Here is a 25906-nt window from a genome sequence, read left to right on the forward strand (position 1 = left end):
AGTCGCAAAAGTTACCACATACCCAGTCGCTGATGTACCATCAGACCCAATTTATTAAATGCCAACATTAAAATACGATTGTCACACACAAAAAGGCGTAAACAATTAATTACTGAAACAGAAGAAAATTGAAGGAATACCAAAATGGATGACTGACAAAATATTAGCATTGGCGGAAGAAGGACGAAAATTTAAGTCTAAAAATGACACAGAATACAAGGGACTGCACAATGTTATACAAAAAGAAATTAAGCAGGCTAAGCATTCAGTGTTCTGAAATAGAAAACTTGCAACTATTGCACAACGCTTATGCTCTGCATAAAAAAATTAAAGAAAATTCCGGTGTCTACAGAAAAAGCCTTCGGTGTTCTCATGAACGACGGAAATGAAATAATTTCAGGTCAAGAAGAAGTAAAAACTACTTGGGAAAAATATATGAATTGATTATTTGATGATGAATCCAGGCAAGACTTCGATTTGAACATTAAAAAAGAGGTTGTCTGTAAAGTCGGTTTACTGACGATAGTTTAACGTGACAACATCATAAGAAAATATTGGTTGCATTTTTCAAAAGAAAATTTGAACTTTATTTGTTTGATAGATATTTTCTATGGATATAGAGGAGGAGGTAAATGGAATTGCAATGGAATAGGTCAAGTTACACTACCGGTCAAAAGTTTGGGTTCACTTACATTATTTTGGAATTTTACACAATCAAGTCGGCTTATTAGTGGTTTTGTTTTTTAAACGTGCGTTCTGCTACTAGTTTGAGTTTAGGAGATTGTTATTGTTTACAAAGTGACTGTGGGAGGCGCGTAGATCAAGCATAAACGTGTTATGACTTGCTGCATTCTGTCAGTGCGTCTAGTGCCTATTACGCGTAACATCTTATTGCTGCAAAACTCGCTTCAAGAGTTATATTTCTAATTGTTGGTGTAATCTTTGTTATCAAAAAGGTAAGTAAAACAATTTTTTGTATTCCAAAAAATAATTGTTTTACAAAAACTTACATACAAGTCGACGTTATACAAAAATTATCTTCTAATTATTAAATTTTAAATAAAACTACATATTTCTTGTTTTATTATTTAAAATGGGTCGGAAAGCAGAGTTTAGTGTAGAAACACGAGCAGTCGTTGTAGCACTACGTGGAGAAGGCTATTCAGCGCGAAAATTTGCTTCGAAATGTAATGTCTCTCAAACTGCTGTCATGAGAACGTTACAAAGAAAGAGCGATTCTGGGTGCAATCAGAGTCGTCATCGTTCTGGGAGGCCTAAAACTACGTCAAAAGGAGAGGATAAGTTCATACGTGTTGTAAGCAAAAAAAAAATCGTTTTCTAACAGCCCCTGAAATTCGCGAACAACTCAATTCCTCGCGCGAGGCTCCAGTATCTGTTTCGACGGTATAGCGACGACTAAGAAACCACGGCCTAAAAGGGTGCGTCGCCGCCAAAAAACTTTTACTTCGAAAACAAAATAAAGTAAAGAGACTTAATAGGGCTAAAAAACATAAAGAGTGGACAACTGAACAATGGTCTAAAGTCTTGTTCACGGACGAGTCCAAATTTGAAATTTTCCACAAACGACGCCGCCAATATGTTCGTCGTTTTGTCGACGAACGAATGATGAACCAATGGGTTATTCCCACATTTAAGCATGGTGGAGGGTTAGTGTTAGTCTGGGGATGCTTTGCTGGAGACAAAGTTGGAGACATTGTGCAAATTGAGGGTATCATGGACAAAAAAGTCTACCGCAACATACTTCAACGGTACGCTTTTCCGTGTGGGAAAAGACTTGTGGGCAGCGGATTCGTTTTCCAGCAGGATAACGATCCTAAGCACACTTCAACTTTTTGCCAGGATTACATTGCAGCCAAAGAAAATCAAAAACAACTCAAATATATGGAATGACCTCCTCAGTCGCCGGATTGTAACCCGATCGAGTTGCTGTGGGGCGAGTTGGACAGAGAAGTACGAAAATTGCAACCTACTAATACAAAACAACTTTGAACATTTCTGCAAAATTGCTGGAATCAAATAACAGCAGAATCTTTGCGTAAATTAATTGATAGGATGCCCAGAATATGCGATGCTGTAATATGAGCAAAAGGCGGATATTTCGAGGAATCGAAAATATGAACAAATACTTGCGGGTTTCTTTAAAAGTAAACATATTTTGTATTAAACACAATTACTTTCTGTAAAATAACAATATTAAAAAATATTTGACGAAGAAAATCATGATTATTTAAAAATTGTTTACAATTTTTCAAGTGAACCCAAACTTTTGACCGGTAGTGTACATTTACACAAACGTGAAAAATGACGAAAATTTATCAAATTCATGAAAGATATGTTCAATTTCGATTGTGCATCAGACGTTAATAAGTCAACAACACTAAGAGGCACCATCATCGATTTGCCTTTTTCAAAACACTTTACACTCGAAACACTCCCTTTCATTTCCTACTTTTTCTATCATCGTCCTATTCTCAACAGAGAAATGGTTCATTACCATGCACACAGGAAGAAGGCATATGCAAATACAAGTATGTGAATTTATATACAAATGCGCATATACATACATATATATGCTCACTAAAGTAGGACAGAGCCAGATGTCGAACGTTGCCGAACGCGGGGGCCGATTGTGATCTTTGTCGTTCGTTCCGCGCTCTCGCTTGCAGTTCATTCAAGGTAACGACAATGAGCAAGGTAACGGCAAATGAGCAAGGTAACGACAAATGAGCAAGGTAACGACAAATGAGCAAGGTAACGATAAATGAGTAAGGTAACGACAAATGAGTAAGGTAACGACACATTTTTTCATGCGTGCAGCCGGCTAAATCGAATTATAAGACGTTATCACGTCAAAATTATATTGTACATATTTATATTGTCGGGACAAAGCATAACAAAGGAAGAAGTGTTAAAAGCAATAAATTCTGCAAAAGTAAAAAATCCTTAGGGCCGGATGAAATTCCAGCTGAATTATATAAACTTGTAGATGAAGAAAATATAGGAAAATATGGTTCGAATATTTAATAAAATCAACGATTATGGTGTATATCCAAAGGAGTGGCTGCAGGCGACCTCCGTGCCGTTGCCTAAAAAGTCCAGAGCTAACAAATGCCATGAATATCGACTCATTAGTTTAATGAGTCATGGCTTGAAATATTCTTTAAGACCCTTCACAGCCGTTTATTTACAAAATGCGAACAATCAATGGGTCGTACACAATTTGGACTCAAACAAGCTATGGGAACATGTGAAGCTTTATTCAGCCTTCAAGTCCTAGTACAAAACTGCAAAGACGTCCAAAAAGATATATATCCTTCATTGACTAAGAAAAGGCTTTTGATAAGGTACTGCACCCAAACTATTTGACATTTTAAGGCAAACGGACATTAATGAAAAATAAATAAGGTGCATTTTCAACTTGTATTGGGGCCAAACTGCGAACGTGAGACTACAAAATGATGTGACGAGTGATGTTTCAATCAAAAGAAGAGTTCGTTAAGGATGTATTTTATCAACAATGCTCTTCAATTTATACTGGAAATATATATTTCAAGAAGCTTAGGTATAAAAGTCAACGGCGAAATAATAAATAACACACAATTTGCCGATGACACCACAATATTGGCTGACAAAATTAATGATCTGCTATATCTCCTTAAAGAAGTCAGCGGAAAAAGTCTGCAATACGGCCTAAATAGTAACACCCATAAAGCCAAATTCATGGTTGTTTCAAAAACTCTCAACAAATCACCAATTCAAACATTTATGTATATGACAATCCGATCCAAAGAGTATCCTGATTTAAGTACCTAGGGTGTTGGCTTAGCGAAACATGGACAAAGGACAGAGAAATTTTATGTCGGATTGAAGCAGCGAGGAAAGTTCTTTCCAATGACAGGAAAGTTCTTTCCAATTACAGGAAAGTTCTTTCCAATTACAGGAAAGTTCTTTCCAATAAAAGCTTGAACATGAAATTACGTCTTCGGTACCTTAAATGTTACGTTTGGTCTATTTTGTTGTACGGTGTGGAGCCATGGACACTAAAGGTTACGAGTATGCATAAAATAGAGGCGTTTGAGATGTGGTGCTATCGGCGGATGATGAAAATATCGTGGACAAACAAAGTGAATAACAAAGAAGTCTTAACGAAACTCAGGAAGGATAGAGAGCTGTTATTAATGATAAAGTACCGAAAACCCGCATATTTTCCTCATATTTTGCGTGGTCCTAAAAATGAGTTGTTGCAACTGATTGTGCAAGATAAAATCGAAGGCAACGAGGAATTGAAAGGAAGTAAATGTCTTGGCAACGTAACATAAGGGAGTGGGCAGGATTAAGGACTATTGGGTAGTTGGTTGAAGCAGCCCGAAGCAGCGACAATTGGCAAAATATTATATATAATATAGTATAGAAATATTTATCGCATTTGTATTAAAATTAATGACAAATTTATTACTGTGACCGCTTACATTCTGCATTAAGAATTTGCAAGTAAAGAAGATGAATTGTGGCTTGACAGCGGAGCAAGACAAACTGTGTTGACATTTCTATTCAGAAAAGTTTGGCAAGCCATCATGAATCGTTTAACGCCAAAACAACGCTTTCAAATTGCGGAAACTTACTTTACTTACTTCTGTTCGCAAAGTTCATAAGGCGTTAGGGGTAGTGAGAGGTCCGAAAAATTATGATTTTTTTGTTTGCTAGTCAATTGCTTTAGTTTACAAAAAAAATACATAGCATTAATACATCGTGTTTCTACTTGACTTTAGCAGAATTAAAAAAAAAAATTAATAATTGTAAAAGTTATCGCTGCTTGTGTGGAGCTCGTTTCCCCAGAAGTCCCTTGCGGTGATCAGTACAAGTTCTTGGAGATTCATCTAAAATCAATCGGACAAGAGAAATTAGTTTTATTAATAGATAATCTTGTATGTAATAATTAACAATATGACGGCCTCAGGAAATATTTTTCAGATTTTCGAGAAAAAAAGCCAACAATTAATTGTTTAAAAAAAATTGAAATTTTGCAAAAAGAATTCTTCAATCAGGTACGAGTTTTTTATGATTTTTAAAAGCAGTATAAATCTTATTAAAATTTACCAAGCGGTTTTTAAGTTACAGTGATCACCAGTTCAAAAAACATAGTTTTGAGAAAAAATCATTTAAAGTTTTGCTGTCGATTCCGGAGTGCCCGAGCCCTCTTGGTTAATTGTTGAATAACTCCACACGTATTTGTCGGATTCACTACCCCTAACTCCATAAAGCTCTGAGGGCATCATCGGTCCTTAATTCTTTCGAAACGAGGAAAGAACTGCCGTTACGATGAATGACGAGCGCGATCGATTTTAGTTTCCAAAAATTTAAATATCGACGGCATTCGATTCGAACACAACGGCGCAATTTGCCATACACCACACTTAACAGTCGATTTATTGGACAGCTCGAATGGACCAAATAACTTGTAGCCGCGGCGCACATATGCCGGATATCATATTAAAAAAATAAATGCCATGAAATTATCTACCAGTTTATAATAAAAAAATGCATTCCAACAATATTTCTGTCTTGTGTTATCATTTTAAATTCTCAAGCTGTTAAAAAAAGACCCAAAGGCAAAGCTTTTGGGCAATCGGGCACAAACAAAGAATCCAATGATTTCACAGTTCGAAAAGAAAGATATAAGAGCGAGATACCTTTTCTTTTTTTGCAACTAGCTTAGAATAAATGAAGGCAAAACTAATATCTGTAGATCTCAGCGAAGAGAGATGAAATATTGAAAACATCCTAATCGGGACATTTACCTTTGATGGAGCTCAACACTTCCAATATTTGGGAGTGTTAATAAAAAATTATAGTACAACAGTAGTCACGATGCAGGTTAAGACAGAATATTGGCAGCAAACAAAGCATATTACGGCAACAAAAAATTGCTGAAGTCTAAAGTGCTAACAGGTAGTAAATGTAAACTCTGCCTTTACCAGTCAATAATACTTAGTCCTGCCATAAGTTCTGTTATAAGTTAGTTAGTTATAAGTATCCACATAGAAGTGAGAGGAGGCGATTGTGGCTGGTTACGTAGTGATCAACTTTTAGCCTTTCTAATACCTTTCACTTTTCTCAGCCGTGGATAATTCAACTTTTTGCCGCATTTTATGCAATACTTGCGAAAATGGCCGGCACACCCAACCCACTCGATTTTCCAGGCAATCAAAGCTACGATTTTATCATTTTGCACTCAAGCAGGGATACACAATGGTAAATAAAATCGAATCAATGGCAAGTAGATACACACACAAGCACATACATTAACATACCTAAGTATGTGTATATTTAACCTTTGTATTTGTGAAGGATGATACAGATTGTGTCCTTTACGCTTTGCGCTGTGAATCGTTTCTGTCATTGTGTGATAAGTAAATACACACAAGCGATTGTATTTTTGTGCTTGGATTTGCTATTTTCGTTTTTATTTTGTCGTTTTCAAACTCGTATGTCATACTAAGAAAAATTACTTCTTTGTTTGCACACAAAAGAAATCAATAAAAGTATAAGTAAACACATACACTTGCACACACACACGCACACGCAAATAAAATGGTATTGTTGTGGAATGCATACAAAAAGATTAGCTAAATTTTAGGAAGCGCGTGGCTGCGTGTTACTTCGTGAGGCGAGCAAGCCATCATCAAAGGGATAATATAAATTCCATATTTGCACAAGCGAGTATATTTTCGCTTATTCAGTGATGATTAGATAATTCCCGAGAAATACATAAATCGAGGATTGTTCTGTGTACATAAAAACAATGAAAGTGTGAAAAAATTTCAAAGGCGAGTGCGAATGTCCAGAAATAGTTCTATTCCTTCCGGTTCAAGCAGCAACTACCGTCAAACACCTTCTAGATATCAATAAAACAACCGCTTGGGTGTGAACTAAACTGAGGCGGTACACCCTGATGGGCTCATTCCGTATTCGGCTTACGGGCATCAAGAGTCTGCCTCAATCTGCGTACGTTAATCAATGGATGCGACTGCAAGCGGGCGTCTGTGATGGAAAAAACGGTTCACTATGTAAATGCGGCCTGAAAAATTCCCAAGTGTTTTTGGGCGCTGGGTTTGAGACTGCCTAAAGAAAAGCAACTTGCAATTAAACGTAAAACACAAACGTTGGATGAGCTCTCCTACTCTTAAAAACGATTGAAAGATTATGATTTGAGTGCTTGCACATTGAATATCCTATGATGCCTTTGTCGGTTTGATTGATTTCCTCTTTAAGAGAAAAGGCTGGCATCATCACATAACAAAAGATGAGGTGGGCATGGCAAGGTAAGCAGACCATTGGACTTCTAATTTAGATGGCATGAAAAAGAGTGCAAATTATTACTATTATTATTTGCAAGCTCGCCGGCTGGGGTTACAAATAAACTCCATTGGGATCGAATCCTGGCTTAAAGCTTATTTGCGACCTTGCCAGTGAGTCGTCAGCTGTCGTGAATTCATCGTACAGGCTTCGTCTTCAAACTCCCTTGAGTCGACCTCTACGGCGTGCAAATTAGGTGGTAGATTTGTGATAGCAATGAGACTTCATCGTGAAGAGCTTTCTTTCACTCTAATGGACAAGTGTAGCCGAATGGTTGATGCGTGACTACCATTCGGAATTCACAGAGAGAACGTAGGTTCGAATCTCGGTGAAACACCAAAATTAAGACAAACATTGAAACTGTAGGCCACTCCATTTGTGGAACAACATCAAGACGCACACCACAAATAGAAGAAGGAACTCGGCCAAACACCCAAAAAGGGCGTACGCGCCAATTATATATGTATATATATATATATAATGGACAAGTGTCAAGTCGCGACTTGAATTATTCTATGATTAGATCATCCTACATTTTACTCATATTCGCTTTCCCCTCACGACATGCAGTTGCTGCTTAACGACGTCAACTACAGCGTGCGTAGTCCTATAGCTAGAAAGCCCAACCTCAGTAGGCAAACCTTCGCTCATACCCTGATCCTAATGAACATCGGTGGGCCCCAAGACAGAGCAGTAATATTAACGAGACAGAACCCCTCTAAGGTCTAACGCAAAAACGTCTCTCAGGGCATGAAATCTATGTATCATGTTGAAATAAACGGACGTCACGTACGTACGATTCGATCCGAGAATGTAACATCAACTTGAATCACGATTTTGTTGCAGCCGAGATCCACACACCTACCTCTGGGTAGTACTGGGTCACATTTTTACTGCAACGAAAAAGAAATGGAGCTCGAAAAAATAACTGCTTCAAGGCCGCATGGAAAGATGCTCTCCAAACAGCTACGCTGCGATGGGTATTTCTTGAGCAATGTGTTAGCGCTGCCGAGCATTCAGAAAGGAAGACAGGCATATTTAATCTTCAAATAAGGAATAGTGAGGTTGTCAATCAAGGCTCTCAACTTTTTCCAGGCTACATCAAAACTGGTGCTAAAACGTCTTGATAAGCTAAATATCTCAGAAAAACCGGGTACGTATTGTATAGGTTCCAAAGCCAATTTCATCGTGCAGCCTTGAGTCATCAGTAAAGAACCGTAGGGAGTTTGCCATCGTGCCCAGCACTGATTTCATAAGTTTGACGAACACCTGGGCAATTATATTTTACCAGAGGAGGAAATAAAACTCAATAAAATAGGACAACGACTAAAATTGATGATTTGAAGTAGGGCGCAAAGAAATAGGTACTCTGAATTTATAAAGAGTTCACAATATCATTTGCAGTGCTAAATCTCCTCATAATAATAATTCCACAACTCTACAACCCCTTGGCTTTCATTTATTATAGCAGATTGCCCAATTTCTCTAATTAATTTATTTTGTAAACTCCTGGCCGAACATCAGCATATCCCTGATTGTTGTTAAAGGGAAATTGCACATCTTATTTCTCAGGAAAGTGCATTTCATCATGTGCTATTTCGAAAACCCTTTGACCCCAGTACAGTTAGCGGAGGACTCAGAAAAGGAACTCCACGCCATTCAATTTTCAAACTCGTAGTTGTATTTACCAGCCATGGGACGATCGGCGCATACGCGGAAAAGCTCGGTTTACCATTTAACACTCATTGCAGAAGATGTGGGGACCTTTCAGAGAAGGAGACTACCGAGTTCCTTCTCTCTAAATGTCCGTGTTTGGCAGCTAGACAACAGGCTGGGTCGGTGCGCCGACCTAAATCACATCAATATTCTCCATTACATCAACAGTTCTGGCTGACTGTAGATATCTGCCAGTTGGAGGTCTCATAGTGGTATCAAAACGGCGCTTTAGTGCTACTTGGGGAGTGGCAGAGTGGTAACTCAATTATATCACCTACCTACCCAAAATATGTAATTGCATGCGTTATTTTTATTTTGGTGACGTCTCACATGTACTCGTAATAGACTGGCTATTGCATCCTTAAAAGGTATTTAAGTCAAGCTAATCTCCACATTTGCGGAGTGCGTATTGATGGTGTATCAAAAATTAATGACTCTACAGTTGTATGCCGCCACCGAACTACAGATTTATTTTATCCAATTTTTTTATTTCAGAAACACACTCGGTGGTTTACTATTACCTGCCGATAGGTGGCCGCTATTTGAAAGAACGAAGGTATCATTTGCTTTTTCATACCTTCGGCGCCCATGAAACGAGTACAAACCGAACGATAGTTACACACAAACTCGTTCGGCAACGACCGCTAATTTAGAGAACACAAATTAGGCGCATAATTTCATCGATCCAATAACTTCTATAAATACACAAATGGGATTTAATTTGCAATAATGAATTAATTAACTACTCTTTTTTCTACAATTCACTTCACTACACTTCAATTTCTTACCGGCCTTAACGACTACCTGCAAAATTTTTATCAGGCCAACACCACGAACAATTACCGGAAACGCTTCGTTTTTCTGCCACCTTTATCACACGACTTCTTTTACCTGCTTATGCACCTAAAAGTATACTATTGTTGAATAGCTGATTGAAAATTCCAGACACGCAAGCTAGTTATTATAGCTATGCCAACAACAGTGGTGTGCGTCGGTAGTGACTACTTCTAGTCACTTACATACATACGAGTCTATTTGAGTATGTACGAGTATATATCGTATGAATATACAAGTATAAGTAAGTAGGCAACCTTTTTATTCATACCCTGTAAGTTTATGGTTGCGTTTGCTTGAGACATGTTTTGCTGGCACGACAGACTTTTTATATTCCTTCGTTTATCTCACAAAATTAATGCAAACGTCACACATAAAAATTTTCATAAATTGTATATCCCTGTCAACCGAAAATAAGGGCTCAAGGAAAGGTATATAAAAACGTGTTGTTATTATGAGCAAAAAGTGAATGATCGAGTGAAGAGTCGCAAACGAGATTAGGAAAGAATTAGCCGTATAAAAAATGTAAGTAGAGCAAACAAAATTATTTAAAGGAAAGTTAAAGTTCGAAGAAATTACATTTTGAAGTAAGATAATACAAAAAAAGTACTTTTATTAGTCTAATTATTGGTTTAAAAAAAAATGTTGAAAGCCATGACATGGGCAAAATAATATCAAGGAACCGAAAAGGAGTTTTTCCTTGGAGGAAGAAATTGATGGCTTAGTTGTATAATATTTGGCCATGTATACTTCACGGTAATAGGTAGGTAAGCGAAACGGTTGAATTACCACTCTGGCACTACCCAAGTAGCACTATCGCGCCGTTTTGACCTCCAACAGGCAGATATCTACAGCCAACCAGAGCTGTTGTTGTAATGGACAATGGACAAGACTGATGTGATTTAGGTCGGCGCACTACCCCAGGCTGTCGAAGAAAGCAGCGTCCAGTGACCTTAATCATCTAGCTGTCAAACCCGGGCATCTACAGAGAAAGTGCTGCTCAACAGTCACCTTCTCTGAAAGGTCCCCACAGCTTCTGCAATGGGTGTTAAATGGTAAACCGAGCTTTTCCGCGTGTGTGCCGATCGTCCCATGACTGGCAAATACAACTACGAGTTTGAAAATTAAATGGCCTAGAGTCCACAGGACTTTCTGAGTCCTCCGTCTACTGTACTGGAGCCAAAGGGTTTTCGAAATAGCACATGAAGAAATGGAGCTGCATCTATTCTGCGCTTTTCTGAAAAAAAAGTTATGGAATACCTCTTTAACGGCATACAGGAAGATGCCGATGAGCGGGTAGGAGGTCTCTGAGACCATTTCAGTTGGCTTCCTGGCAAGCTCATCAGCAATTTTTTCTCCCTCCATGTTCCTGTGTCCTGGAACCCAGATCAAAGAAATGTGTACCTGCACACCCAAGATATTTGATCTCCTCCTTACAGGAGTTGACTAGTTGGAAGCTGCACCATGGCTTGATCGCAATTTGATTTAAAAAAAATTTAATATCTCCCTCTTTCACGCGTTCCCTAAGCATTTTGCATGCCTGCAGGATCGCAAAGACTTCGGACTCCTTCACGATAACATTTACGTGTAATTCAATAATACGTTTTAATTTGAAGCTTTGACGAGGAATTGGTTACCCGATAAGCGTCAGACTCTCAAAATTGTTCTTCATTTATCTGAAGACAGTACAAATCGACAATGCATTGCCGGCATATATGTATGTAAATACAGATCATTCCGGTAATGTAGCACTCAGTGTCCGGGGAGAGTTTCTAGCCAAATGCGGCACACCGGTGCTGATGCGGCGTCGAGCGGTTTCTTAAGATGAAATTTGCATTAAGAAAAAGAAAAAAAAACAGGCCTTAAATCCGTTAAAGCCGGAAAAGTGAAAACCTTAAGCGTACTATTAAAGCTTTCAGAAGAAGATTTCCAATTGTAAAAAGAGAGAAGAGTATGCACATCAAAGGTGTAAATATCTGTGTAAGAAATCAAAATACATTTTTTTTATTTTTTAGCATTTTTACTCAACTTTGGTTGGCAGGGATGTTTTTTTCTTGTTTTTTACATGAGTGTATGTTTTAGTGTATATGTATATGCATATATAAGTAGGTATGTGTTTGTGCGCTTTCCAAGCACTGGGCCTATGAGGTCATCATTTAACTATGCTTTTCTCCTTTTGGTGATTTCGCCTTTCAGTTCTGTTTAGTTTGCGTCAACCATCTGCACACACATAAACGCTTACAAACGCTCACACACTCATGCAGGGTTCACCTCGACCTTGTCCTCGGTGACCATTGCTGCATTTTACCTTTTCGACTTTTACTAAAATATATTTGAGAGATTGGCTTCTGCGATAAAACGTGCTTTGCTTGTTACCTACAAGTGTGTACGTGTATATGTGTTCACCTCACTTATTTCTACACCCATTTCGCTGCCACAATCACTAAAAATGTCGAAAATGTTGACGGCTAATTTGAATTGGTCTTAAGAAAATTACTGTATTTCTCGGCGAAATGTAAGTAAGTAAATTCACCTGAATAAAGAAAAGCAATTCATTGGCAGTAGCGGTTATGAAAATTACTTTGTCAATATTCGATGCCAATTTTAGCGAAATACACTTAAGCTAATTTGTCAAGTACTTGTTATTATTGTATTAAGTGACTTTTTATTTGTTTGCCGGCTGGCAATATTCGTAATAAATTTGTTTTGACGGCTCTAGAAATGGTTTTCGATTGATGTGAATCATTAAAGACTTTTGTGAGAAATTTAAAACAACATTTTGCGCAATTGTGAAAATTATTAATAAAAAAAGTTTATAAAATTACTTTATTCACGCTACACCGCAAAAAGTAATTTGGAAGCGATGGAGGTGTAAATTTCACCGGTCGCCACAATTTTTGGTCCGGCCTTCTGAATAACAAACTTTGGTTTCTTTGACGTTACTTACAGTTTTAAATAAAGTTTCCTTTTGCAGAAACCAGAGTAATTTTTCGAATTTTTAAGAAAAATGGTTGATTTTTTCACAGTTTTGTTTACAATAGAAGATAACGCAAAATTAATCATGCAATTTTATTTTTAATTACTTTTTTTTTTAATGATTTTGAGTGATGAAAATCTTTCTTTACGCGCTCCATTGCTTCTGCTTGTATACTGAAGCTGTCTAGTTCACAAGTGCCAAATATGATTGACGTACGACGCCATTTGCAAAAATTAAGGAGATTTATTTGTTGTAGTATACAAAGTGTGTTCAAAAAGTATCGCGAATTTTGAATTTTCGCAGATTACGTATATTCGATTTCGATTTTTTTGTAGCGATATGTTGGTACTCATGTCTCTCACTCATGCCGACGAGTTCGGCCAGCTGCTTTGCTTGCACGTGTTTCGGCTCGTCTTTGATTTTTATGTATCAAATTTTGTGTGAAAAACGAAATTAAGTGCGCGGATGCATTTCGAATGTGGACTGTGTCATACGGAGAAGCTACTTTGGACCAACTGGAAGCAACGTTTATCGTTGGTGCAAAATGTTATCAGAAGGTCGAGAATATGTGAACGACGAAAAGCGTGCCGGACGCCCGCGCACTTTAACAACAGACGAAAAAATTGATGACGTGAAGAAAATGGTATTGGCCAATCGTCGAATCACCGTTAGAGAAGTTGCTGAGGACCGCTCGTGCCATTTGATTTTTTTCAATGAGTTGGGCATGAGACGGGTCGCCGCAAAATTCGTACCAAAACTGCTCAATTTCGACCAAAAGCAGCATCGCATGAACATTGCTAATGAGATGTTGGACTCTGTCCGTGACGACCCAAATTTGCTCCAGATTGGAATCGTGGGTTTATGGTTATGACGTGGAAACCAATGGAAGCTGCCCCACGAACCAAGGCCGAAAAAAGCGCGCCAAGTTCGGTCGAATGTAAAGTTTTATATATATAGGGTTGTTCAGTAAGAGCGCTTCAACTTTTGAACTTTTTTGAATAAAACACAAACGGTTTGACTTTTTTAACTAATTTTTTTTTTATTATCGAGTTTGAACATATACATTTAAGTATGAAATTCGATTTCTTTTGCATGACCACCGCGTGCACGTTTTACGAAGTCCAATCGTTGAACCCAATGAATGGCCGTAATGCTCTTAAAGTAGCAGCAACAGAACGATTATTTTCATAAAAAATTTGCACGATTTGCAATCGTTGCTCAAGTGTGTAGCGTTCCATAATGAAATGTGTACTAATGAAGTTTACAAATGACAAGCGAAAAATAAAAAAATATAGCGTCGTTCGCCCTCCCTATCGGAAAAAAATTGAAGCGCACTTATTGAACAACCCTATATATAATTGGCGCGTACACCCTTTTTGGGTGTTTGGCCGAGCTCCTCCTCCTATTTGTGGTGTGCGTCTTGATGTTGTTCCACAAATGGAGGGACCTATAGTTTCAAGTCGACTCTGAACGGCAGATATTTTTATGATGAGCTTTTTCATGGAAGAAATGCACTCGGAGGCTTACCATTGTTGTCGAGGGGCGACCGCTACGAGAAAAATGTTTTTCTTAATTTTGGTGCTTCAGCGAGATTTGAACCTACGATCTCTCTGTGAATTCCCATTCGGCTACGGCGGCCGCATGTAAAAGACGGCATCGAAGGAGGAGCTGAAACAAGATAAAAAAATGATTTTTTGAAGTGCTTCGAAGATTGGAAAAAAAGTTGGCACAAGTGCATAATATCTCATGGGGATTACTTTGAAGGGGAAAAAATAGATATTAATGAATAAATAAATAATTTTTGAAAAAACATAAAATTCGTGATACGATTTGAACACACCTCGTAAGTTTCATTCAGACACATTTTTGCTGCTCCGATGTGCCTCGATTCTTTAATTCAAGAATAATGATTTACAATAGCATACAAATGTAAAATAAGAGAAAGCCGCCAAGATGGCGGTCCTTCTCAGTAGACTAATGGCAAACATAGGGAGACCAACGCAAAAGAATCGGGAAATAATAATGGCTCTCCGTTCTCTTATACGGAGCTGAACTGTGGGCAAATGCGTTAAAGCCAAATCACCGGTGTAAGCTCTTAACATCGGTAAAATGAACGGCAACTCTGAAAGTCGTGTCTGCCTACCGCACAGTATCAGGGACAGCCTTCTCGAGGGATGACCGATTCAATACCGATAGATTTACTAGCCTTTGAGAGGAAAAAGTTGTGGACATTAACGAGAGGGCGGAAGAAAAAATTAGCAAACTTGCAGCGCGCGATTTAAAGCACGAAGCGATAAGGCTATGGCAAGACCGCTGGATGAATGAATGAAACACGCGGCAGAAGGAACAGTAGGTACAGCGGGAACTTCGGTAAAGTCAATTTTTATACAACCCAAAGGATTTGGCGAAACGGGTATTTCCAGAAATGCCTGTTCAAAATGTGAACATCTCAGAAGCATATACAGTTATGCAGCCAAAGATGACGCTGAACAGACCTTTTTCCAATTCACGCGTTGGGTACAAGAACTTCGCACGTTGGAGAATGCAATATAACCATTGAAAATGTAATCGACAAGATGGTAGGCCACAAGGAAGCGTGGGAAATCAGCAGTGGCTTCACAGAAAAAATTTTCGGGATGAAAAGGCAGTACCTGGTCGCGGGCCCACAAGCATAGAACTTGTGATGAGGAAGATGGAACCCCACTCTGAAGTACTGCGAAAGCGGTTCCCGGGTAGGCGACGGTTCCAACGAAGGGGAGGTTTTTAGTCACCGAACATACCATTGCTTCGACGGCATCTTTGATGTTACATTAGGCATTTCATCCGCAAAAAAACAAAAAGGAAAATAATAAAAAAAAAAGTTCAAAAATTAATATTCTTACTAATTTCATATTTTGTGATCTGTATGACCTTTTTGGTATTAAACCAAAGGAGGCTTAAATCAAAAAAAGGTTCCGGCAATTCTTAACCGTCCCCAACGACAAACTGAGAATACTGAAGGGGATTCTCACAGGTCACTACAGATTGCGTAGCCATCTGCACAGTATTGGGATATGGTCCACTAACTCTTATCGTTTCTGCGACCAGTTTCCAGAGACTTCAGTGCACCTTTTCGAATATAATGCTGTAACTCAAAGAAGGATGAGTTATCTCAGCTGCATGCAGTTGGAAGAAAGGCACGTACGCTCAACTCAACCCAGCTATACCTAATCATATTAGGTTTACTATGGCAACTGTGTTTGGATGAGGTGCTGTGAGGAGTAGAGGGTACAAATGGCCATGAGGTCGATGTACAAACCTCATTTTCATTCATTCATTCATTAAACATCAACTGTATTCTCCCATAATGGTCGCGTTGGTGTCTTCGTTCAAAGATCATATCTTGGTGGAAACGCTTTCCTTGTTCCTTTGAGTAGCCTCCCAGATTATCCTTGAATTAGTTTAAGAGAGCATACATGTGGCATATGAAGTTTAAGAGATATTCTGCAGTCCATTTTTTTTTTAAAGACGGTTGTTATCTATGAGTGACAAATAAGAACTCCCCACTCGGAGCTACGCGAGTAATATGCAATTCATCGCCGGCGGCTGCGGCCTATGATTCTTTCGTAATTATTTTGAAAATGTGTCAACTATATTACATATACTAGTTGGCAATTCTAGCAGGGGATGACGGCCAAACAAGATAGAAAGCGCGAGCCATAGAGTTTGGAGTGCGCTGTTATTGAGTTCATTACTATTCTTCTTTTAATACTTAAAAAAATTTACTTTATCATTAAACCATTAAAGTCACGTGTTTCATTATTTCGGCTATTCTGTTAAATGGAAATGAGGATTTCAGCGATTTGATGGATACCTATTGAGGATATGAGGATACAAAACGGGCACCACAGACGGGGAATCGCCATTGAGGAGGTATTGGTGGATTAGTTTGCCAAATTTATATGAATGAGATTTTTATTGATCTCGAAATTGAAGCTGAGAAAAATGCTTAGTTTGTATGCAATGTACAGATGCGATGTAACTTAAGCCCAGATGTTAATGTTTCCATTCATCAAGAACATGTATTCTACCTAAAATGCTATAGCTACTAAGGCTTTCAGCTGTTCACGTCTGTTATTCTCAATAAGCATATTAAAAATTGTACATAAATATATTATTAGCCGAAATCGAATTTAAAAATAACACCACTCTTGTTAGATATGATATATTAAAACCACAGGTTGGTTCAATGAGGACAATGTAGAGTGAGGAGAGGGGCCTGGTGGAGCTCTGGTGGTATCACAATTGGCCTACAGCAGGCCTAGGCGTGTCAATTGGCAACCACTATACCTACCTACTTACCTACCTACCTACCATTTATTCCCTTTTTATTTCCTAAAATGTGCCAGCCTTTGGGAAAATTCTGAAAATGCCCTCAATGGGAATAGAATCTGGTCTAATCAGATCCTTAAAGTTGTTGTCCAAGAATTGCATCTTCTACACAGCGCTGTTCATTCCACCTGAATCTATTTTCCATGTCTACAGCTCCTGCAGTCAATGGTCCTGTGGTGCTTATTATTACTAAGAGAAATCATATGCTCAAGTTAGTCACGTTCTGCCAGAGGCTTATGTTGTATTTTTCTCAATTTGTGAATACGGGAAACACAGAAAAACTTCTACGCTAGGTTCGAACCTACGCACTTCCGAATGGTAGTCACACACAAACACATTCGGCTACGGTGACTGCTTGATGGTCAAAAAGTCATAGAAAACTATGTATTCATAAAACTTATATTTCTAACGCTAGATGGACCACCCTGTATATCAGAAATCCTATTTTATGTGCAACCTAATGCAATTTAGAGTTTTATTGTGGAAGCGATTCCACATACTTTTCAAAATAGCTGCTTATTCGTTAGCTTTTAAATCCCTGGATCTTGGTGCCCAAAGTGTGTTCTCTCAGTATGTTTTGTTTGCTCGTTAAGTTTTGCAATGTTGATTTGTTATAGCAAAGTCAGAAGTAATTTTTCTTAAAAAAATACTAAATTTTTTATGTACTAATATTAAAGTTTTTATTTTTGAAAATACTCCACTCATACTCTACTTTTTTTCATTCCAGGCATTTCCTCCTTGTCCAGTTGTGGCGACCCCGAGCGCCTACCCGAATTACCCCCTGGCGATGAACAACGCCTCCAGCGCGCCGCTCTACATTTACAACAAAAACTCATTTTACGCGAATGGTTACGCGATCATCGACTACAGCATCACTATCAGCGCCTACTAGCCGTCGAGGTAGCCTCTTTAGAGGATGTATACTGGTTGGAGGATTCACGTGCGAGCAAAATACTCGGAAAAGATTGGCAAATATGGTCGCAAGCAAGACAGAACCTGCCCACATCCAAAGCGCAATTGGATGCACTTAAAGCGCAACTCTGGTCGACAGTTGTGAAATCAAGTCAACATCAGGATGCCTGGACATGGGGTGGCATGTTGGTGGTATCTGTATCGGTTGCGGGCCTGGTCACGCTAGCTGCCATGACACAGCCGTCACTGGCGCCGGAAGCGCGCCATTCGTTACTGCAATATGTCACTGGTAAATATTTACTGCCTGCCAATTGCAAAGTACAGTGGGACTGGAAAGACCCGTCAGCAGTGGGTGGAACAATGTGTTTCGTTGTACGCTTCTTTCAACGCAACGGACAGCCTTATCCCATCTGTGATACAGATCAATTTTTTGTCGAAGTCACCGAGGGTACACGTAAGGTCGTAACTATTAGCGAGCTTGGCTCATCAACAGATCCGAATAATGCGAATATTGCAAAAGTGAAATTTACTGTGCGCACAGCGGGACAGTATAAAATTTCCGTACTCATCGGTTCCAGTCACATTTCTGGTTCACCATTCACAAAAACTTTCATACCAGGGCCAATCGATGCGCGGCGATCGCGTTTTATACGTCCTGCCAGCACAGTGATATGCTGTGCTGGAACGCCCACAATGTTGCACATTGAGCCGCGTGATGAATTTGGCAATGCCTGCAACTTTGAAGACGACGACGATCCGGTAAAGGTAAGTGCGAGGGGCTGGTGAAACACGTGTGGCGGCAAAGGCGTGCCAAAGTAACATTTTCAAATATGTAAATCATTTTTCTTCATGCAGGGTTATCGAGTTGAGATTTTCGATTTGAATGGCGAACACATTGAAAAGTTACATCACGCCATTGCCTTCACCTATGACCGCGTGAATACGCGCGTTGCCGTGACGGCGCTATTCCCGGAGCCGATATGTCTGCGCGCGGTCATAAGCTACCTTGAACAGAAGTTACCAAACGGTGACTTTGACATCATCGTGCTGAGTGGTATGTTCCTGTACATTCTAATAATCACACATTTTATTTTCACATTTCGCGCACGTCCAAATCACTTTTAAACACGGAAATAAAATGCATACAAATGCTTGTTGAACTTTTCAAATGTCGAGCACACGCCGCTAACCACGAGTACAACAGCGGCACGACACACAGGCACTTTCCACTTCATTCGCTCTTAACTAATCTATTGTTTTGTGCTCTGTTTTCTGTTTTTGTTTTTTTTGTTCGCAACCACCCACCCATCTCGTAGGAAGTGACACAACGCTCGTGCACAAGAACATCGCATCACGCAAACATAATATTTGTTATGAAGCCAAATTGTTGAGCATCTACGGCACGCCGAAGAGCAAGCCACGCAAGGTGTTGTGCTATGTGGGACCCAAACAAGTGAGTGCCTGAAGCTATTAAGCTCCAAATGACAGCGTAATTTTCAAATATAGAATTCTCTAATATTTCAGGTGACCATCAAGGAGATGATACTAAAATTTATACCTAAGCGCATTGCTACATTCCGACTGTGTCCGTCAACCAAATTCCATTTTCTGCCTACATTGGCCACACAGCCACATGGGCCCGTCTTCATAATAGACGATGGTGCACAGCCGAAAATCGAATTGGCATCACGCGATCGTAACATCATTGCGGCAACTTTTACGCATTTCTTGTTGAAGAACATCGGCGGCTCAGAGACCTTCAAGGATAAGCAGGACTTTTTCTATCACGAAGTGCGGAAGTTCCATGCTAGTTACTATCATGAAAAGCTCGCATTGAAAGTGAATCGTGAGAAGATATTAGAGAGCAGCATGAAGGCAACCAAAGGATTTTCGGTGTCCGATTGGTGTGGCAACTTTGAAGTAACATTTCAGGGAGAACAAGGTAAGAAACGTTTCATAGTTGGATATTTCGGATGTCTATGGATCTATTGATGTCTAATGGGGTATTAGGCACTTAACCACCTCACCCAAACTTGCCTGACTTATATTTATGTATGTCGCGGTACCGTTTCTATCTGAATGTCGAGATGTCTTTTAAGTAGACTTTTTCTATGAAATATTCAACTTCAAAGCTTTGTAGCTATAAAAAGCCATTTGAAATTTTGAAAGCTCAGAACAAGTGAGGCCTATACAATATGAATGAGTTGAATTAGACGTGTTTGCCTTCATGGCGTTGTTGTTGTAGCAGCTTACTAAACCCTGTCAGTGCATTGTAGTTACCGGTTGTCTTCGTCTAGCTCATCTAACGGTAGGGCAAGGAAACTTGCTGTTTCGCCAGGTTAGGTCCAGAGAGAAAGGGGTGTTAAGCGAGATGGTTTAATGGGGCATGTGAAAAGGTGGTTAGTATCGAGCGGGGTGCCTTCACATGCTGGACATACGCTTGGTATGTCGGGGTCATATCTGAATAGGAGTTTAGTCTGCTAATGTAATTGCGCCAAGATTACGTTCGTGGTAGCTTGAGCTCTTCATCTACTGTGGGTGGTTGATGGGCTCCGACTACGGCATTCGGGGGTCGGGAGTTTAGGAAGATGGTAAGTATTTCCCGATGAATTCGATGAGTGTATGTCTAAACACTGTACGGTCCAGTTGTTGTCGGTTAGTTTTGTCCTGGATCCTGTTGGAGTAGTTGAAGAGATGCCTCCTGACGTGCCTGGGAGGCAGGTGTCTACTTGGGCGAAACTTACGGTAGCACCCGAGTAGAAACTGTTTGGTTATCAGTTTGTTGTGCTCCGTGACATGGAACATCTGTGCCGCATTATATAGGTGTTGCAGGGGGGAAATCAGGAGGCATTCTGTGGCTGTCCTAATAGCAGTTTCTGGAGCTCTGTCCACTGCGTATCACTAGTTCCAAGTGGCTAGGCAGGCGCAGCATAATTTAGAATCAGCCGGCCAACTGCTTTAAACGTCGCCAGCAATATATCTTTGTCTTTGCCCTAAGTACTGCCGGCTAGCGATTTGAGGACCTTGTTGCGGTTTTGGATTTTAGTAGCAACTGCAGTTGTATGCGCAGAGAAGGAGAGTAAACTATCAAAGCTGACTCCCAAAATGTTGGCTTTGTTTACAGTCAGTATTGGTGTGTTGTCGACTTTAACCTGAGCTATGGTTTGACCTCTTTTGATCAGGTGGTAAAGAGGGTTGCCATGGAGTTAGTGGGGTAAAGTTTTAGATTCCGTGCAGTGAAAAAGCGAGAAAGGCAGGTGAAGTAATCGTTTACTTTGACGCACAGGTCATCGATGTCATTGCCCGACGCCATTATCGTACAATCGTCAGCGTAGAAGACCAGGGTGACTCCCTCTGGTGGCTAGACTGCCTTCATAGCGTCTTCTAAGTGGGCCTTTTCTTTCAATGAGTTACTGAGTTGCAATGTGTTGTAAAGTTTGCTCCAAATTTTAATGAATCCACAAAGTATGAGCTTTGCGAATTAAAAGTGGGTAACACTGCAAGTTTCTGCCTTGATGTGGCGTTAATTTAAGGCTTTTAATTTTGCTTTTTCACACTTTTTCGCCCCGCACAGGCATCGATTGGGGTGGCTTGCGCCGTGAATGGTTCGAATTGGTGTGCAGCGCACTATTTGATCCGCGCGGCGGCCTCTTCTGCACATTTCATGATAAACATCAAGCGCTGGTACATCCAAATCCACATCGGCCATCGCATCTCAAGCTTAAACACTTCGAATTTGCTGGAAAAATTGTGGGTAAATGCCTGTACGAAAGCGCACTAGGTGGCACTTATCGACAACTGGTGCGAGCGCGCTTCACTAGGTCATTTTTGGCGCAACTCATTGGCTTGCGTGTGCATTACAAGGTGGGTACACTTCAAGCTACTGTACAAATACACTAAATTAATACAAAGTCTCGCTCTTGTACTTCTCTCTCGCTTTTTAGTATTTCGAGCAAGACGATCCCGATTTGTATCTCTCCAAAATCAAATATATACTGGATACCGATTTGGATGCCACTGACTCGTTGGAATTATATTTTGTTGAAGAAGTCTACGACACCGGCGGTCAGCTGAGCAAGACCGTGGAGCTCACACCGAACGGCTCAAAGGTTCGTGTTTCGAATGCAACTAAAAATCAATATCTCGACGCGTTGGCTCAGCAGCGTTTATGCAGTAGCGTTAAGGAAGAGGTCGATGCATTTTTAAAAGGTCTAAATGGTATTATACCAGATAATTTGCTAAGTATTTTCGATGAGAATGAGTTGGAGGTGAGTTACTTTTCAAAATTAAAAAAAAAATTATCTGCACCCAAGGCGAATCTATTAAAGGTGGTATCAGTAAACCAGCTGAGTTGTTTTTTTTTTCTTTCGCCGTGCCCATGGGACTGTCAGCCCAGAATGAAACAAGGTGGATTCATTTTTTATTTTCTATTTTGCCAATACTTTTCTTTGACAATGAAATGTACACAATATTGTTGTTGCCCTAGTGCTACCACCTTTAATGAATGCGCCTTGTCTGCACCTGTAAATTTATACAATTTTCTTTTAATAATCTGTCTGTACAGTTGCTGATGTGCGGCACTGGTGAATACTCTATTGCCGACTTCAAGGCACATCACATCATAAATGGCAATTCCGCTGAGTTTCGCCGTGTTTTGGCCTGGTTTTGGGCGGCTGTTAGCAATTTTAGTCAAACCGAAATGGCGCGATTGCTGCAATTCACTACAGGTTGCTCGCAATTACCACCAGGCGGTTTTCAGGAATTGAATCCACAATTTCAAATAACAGCAGCGCCGACATTCGGTAATCTACCAACAGCGCACACGTGGTAAGTGCACGCAGACAAGTCGATGATGATTATAATCATTTAAGGACAAGCCTTGTTTTCTATCAATTTGTTGTTTTTTATTGCATTTTACTTCACAGCTTCAATCAGCTCTGCCTACCTGACTACGAGAGTTACGAGCAGTTCGAAAAGGCACTTCTATTGGCTATAAGTGAGGGCAGCGAAGGCTTTGGCATGGTTTAAGTTAATGTCGTACTGCCTTTAATCAGTATACAGAAAAACAAACTAGTCAGATAACTGTAGTATGTAATAGGATATTTACATGAATCAGAAATTGTGTTCCTTTAACGAATTGTTATGGTTCTAATGGTAAGCGTGGTGAATTCAAAAATTCATCAATCAATTCATTTGTGTTGCTGTAAAATAAACGCAATAATTGGAGTAAGAAAATCTAAAAATTAATAACTAGAAAAGCAATAAGTAATAAGAAAAGACCGATATCATCATCAAATATTGTGATATTTGTAATTTAAAACCAAGTTAGAAAAAAACTCTACGAAAATTTCAACTGATTGCTATTGTCTAATAGAAACTTTACAAGTGTTGAGTTGCGCAGATGCGTCTAGTTGAAAAGGATATATCAAAAAGTACGTTTTTTTAAGTACGAAAGCTAAGGAAAGCAAACTTGCTTAACACATTTATTAGAAAAATTACAACAAAAGAGTTGGGAAGTAGTAGCTTTAGATTATTTAAATTATTCAAGTATCAAAATAATAGCAACACTGCGTCTAGTGTACCCTGGTGAGTGATAAGTTTACATAAAACTATGTTTATTTTTAACTAGAAATATTTTCTTTCTAACTTAAAATATTTGCTCTATTGATTTATTTATTTTTATGAACATTTAACACAATTTTTAAAACTATAAAACGAGCGGGAAGGTGTATGCAATTTAATACTGTCTATGAATTATTTAACGAACATATTTGAAAATTATATTATTTTGTAATTTTTCGTCATTTAAGTAGTGAGAAATGATGTTAAATGCAATTGCGAAAATGCAAATGTGTCAAAAGTAGTTGTTGAAATTTCAAATACAGTAAAGCAAAACTGAAACCTAAACTTAAATAAATGAAGTCTAAAAATTAAGTCTTAATTTTGTTTTTACTGAAAGCACTTTTTAAGCTATTGCTGCCTGAATGAAAATTTCGCCCGCTTAAGGAAAACGTTTTCAAGTAATTAAAACCGAGGATGATAGATTTACAAGACTTGCTGTTGTTATTGTTGTTGTTGTAGCAGTAATACAAGCCCTCACAGTGTAGTGTATGTCACCGGTCGTCGTCGCCTAACTCATCTAAAGGGGGAGGCGTGTTAGATCAGTGGATTTTGAGGGGCACGATTTGCTCTTTAACTATGGTGAAAAAGAAAACTGTAGGGGGAACTTTGTCTGCCACGACATTTGGGAGAGATTCGGCAGGCGATACTGCACGATCATTTCGCATGTATTCACACACTCGTCCAATCAGTCATTGTTCAGACGGCAACGAAGTGTCATTGGTTAGTTTTTTTCATGTAACACTAACACAAGCTCAGTTGTTTTGTAAACACACCCCATGTATTTCTAGCAATCACCTGATTTTATCAAATTCGCTCAAAGCCGAATAACGGTCTACTAAAGAGCTCACCTTTAAATTCATTTCACCATGGGCTAAAATATTTCCGATGAAAGAATTGAGAAAATGGGTTAGGGGAAGGGTTGCACCAGTAGGGATTATATCTGATGCATACAAGGTAAGTTTCATAACTAAAAGGTGGCCAGATTGGAGGTACTTTTTCCAATACGGGTTTTTTGACAGATCACGCGTGACTACTGTCAAACTAAATACTAAATACAAACTAAATTTTTTTCATTTAACTTTTCATCATAGAAAGGCTTACACCTCAACAACGTTTATAAATCGTACTATTGTGTTACGAAAATCGACGCTCTATGAAAAGTGTTCATCGCGCACTCAGGCCAACTTATGGTGTATATAACCGTTCAGCAATGAGACCCATTTTTGGCTTAATGGCTACCTCAATAAGCAAAATTGCCGTATTTAGGCAGAAGAGCAACCCGAAGCCATTCAAGAACAGCTATCACATCCATTTAAAACAACCGTTTGGTGCGGCCTGAGGGCTGAAGGAATCATCGATCCATATTTCTTCAAAGACAAGGCTGGCGCCAATGTAACTGTAAATGACTTTTTGATGAAGAAGCCCACAACATTTGGTTTCGACAAAACGGCGCTACTTGCCATACATCCCGTGAAACAATGGACTTACTGCGTCGTCTTTTCGGTGAGCAATTTATCTCTCATCTCGAACCAGTGGATTGACCACCAAGATTACACCTCACGAATATTAACGTTATCGAAGATCAACTAGAAGCTTTTTCAAACGATGAGCTCGTTATGTTTCGTGGGAACGGGATATCATGGCAGGTTAAGTTCCTGCATTTGTAAGCTTCTTATTAAGTACGCACTAATCAGTTCTGCAAATCAAAGATGGATTAGCGTTAATACCAGTGAAATTGCTAAGCAAAATCTACATCTGTCCAAGAGTATTATAAAATTGAGTAGACTTCAAATTAGGACCTTAGTAGAGGCCCTCACAGGACATTATCTCATAGGAAATCATGCAAGGAGATTAAGCGTTTACACTCATGATTTCTATCGTAGCTGCAGAAATGAGGAGGAGTTGGAAACAATTCAACACCTTTTTTGCACATGCCCAGCTCTAGCCAGAAGCAGGAACCGATATTTAAGAACCTACTTCTTAACGAATATAGATAATCTATACACTCTAGATATCAACAACTTTTTCCGCTTTGTCAAAAGCTCAGGATGGTTCAATATGGAAAGCAAAATGTAGCGCAGCCCCCGCGGCTCACAA

At 39.2% G+C, this 25906-nt stretch overlaps 1 protein-coding gene across 8 annotated transcripts in view; it reads left to right on the forward strand.

Moving 5' to 3' along the window:
- The window catches only part of LOC128863137 (apoptosis-resistant E3 ubiquitin protein ligase 1), a 59995-nt gene extending 35901 nt beyond the window's left edge, over positions 1-24094 (forward strand). For 7 of the 8 annotated variants that reach the window (XM_054102102.1, XM_054102107.1, XM_054102105.1 and 4 more), the window contains 8 exons: positions 18003-18952; positions 19043-19241; positions 19504-19640; positions 19694-20129; positions 21762-22051; positions 22132-22455; positions 22752-23014; positions 23113-24094. In XM_054102102.1, coding sequence (XP_053958077.1) covers positions 18003-18952; positions 19043-19241; positions 19504-19640; positions 19694-20129; positions 21762-22051; positions 22132-22455; positions 22752-23014; positions 23113-23215 — 2702 coding nt within the window. In that variant the 3' untranslated portion in view covers positions 23216-24094. The remainder of the gene's footprint in view (positions 1-18002; positions 18953-19042; positions 19242-19503; positions 19641-19693; positions 20130-21761; positions 22052-22131; positions 22456-22751; positions 23015-23112) is intronic. The other variant, XM_054102108.1, reaches the window with a different exon arrangement.
- The last annotated feature ends 1812 nt before the right edge of the window (positions 24095-25906 follow it).

This window comes from Anastrepha ludens, chromosome 5 (assembly GCF_028408465.1).
Source record: "Anastrepha ludens isolate Willacy chromosome 5, idAnaLude1.1, whole genome shotgun sequence".
Classification (NCBI taxonomy): Eukaryota; Metazoa; Arthropoda; class Insecta; order Diptera; family Tephritidae; genus Anastrepha; species Anastrepha ludens.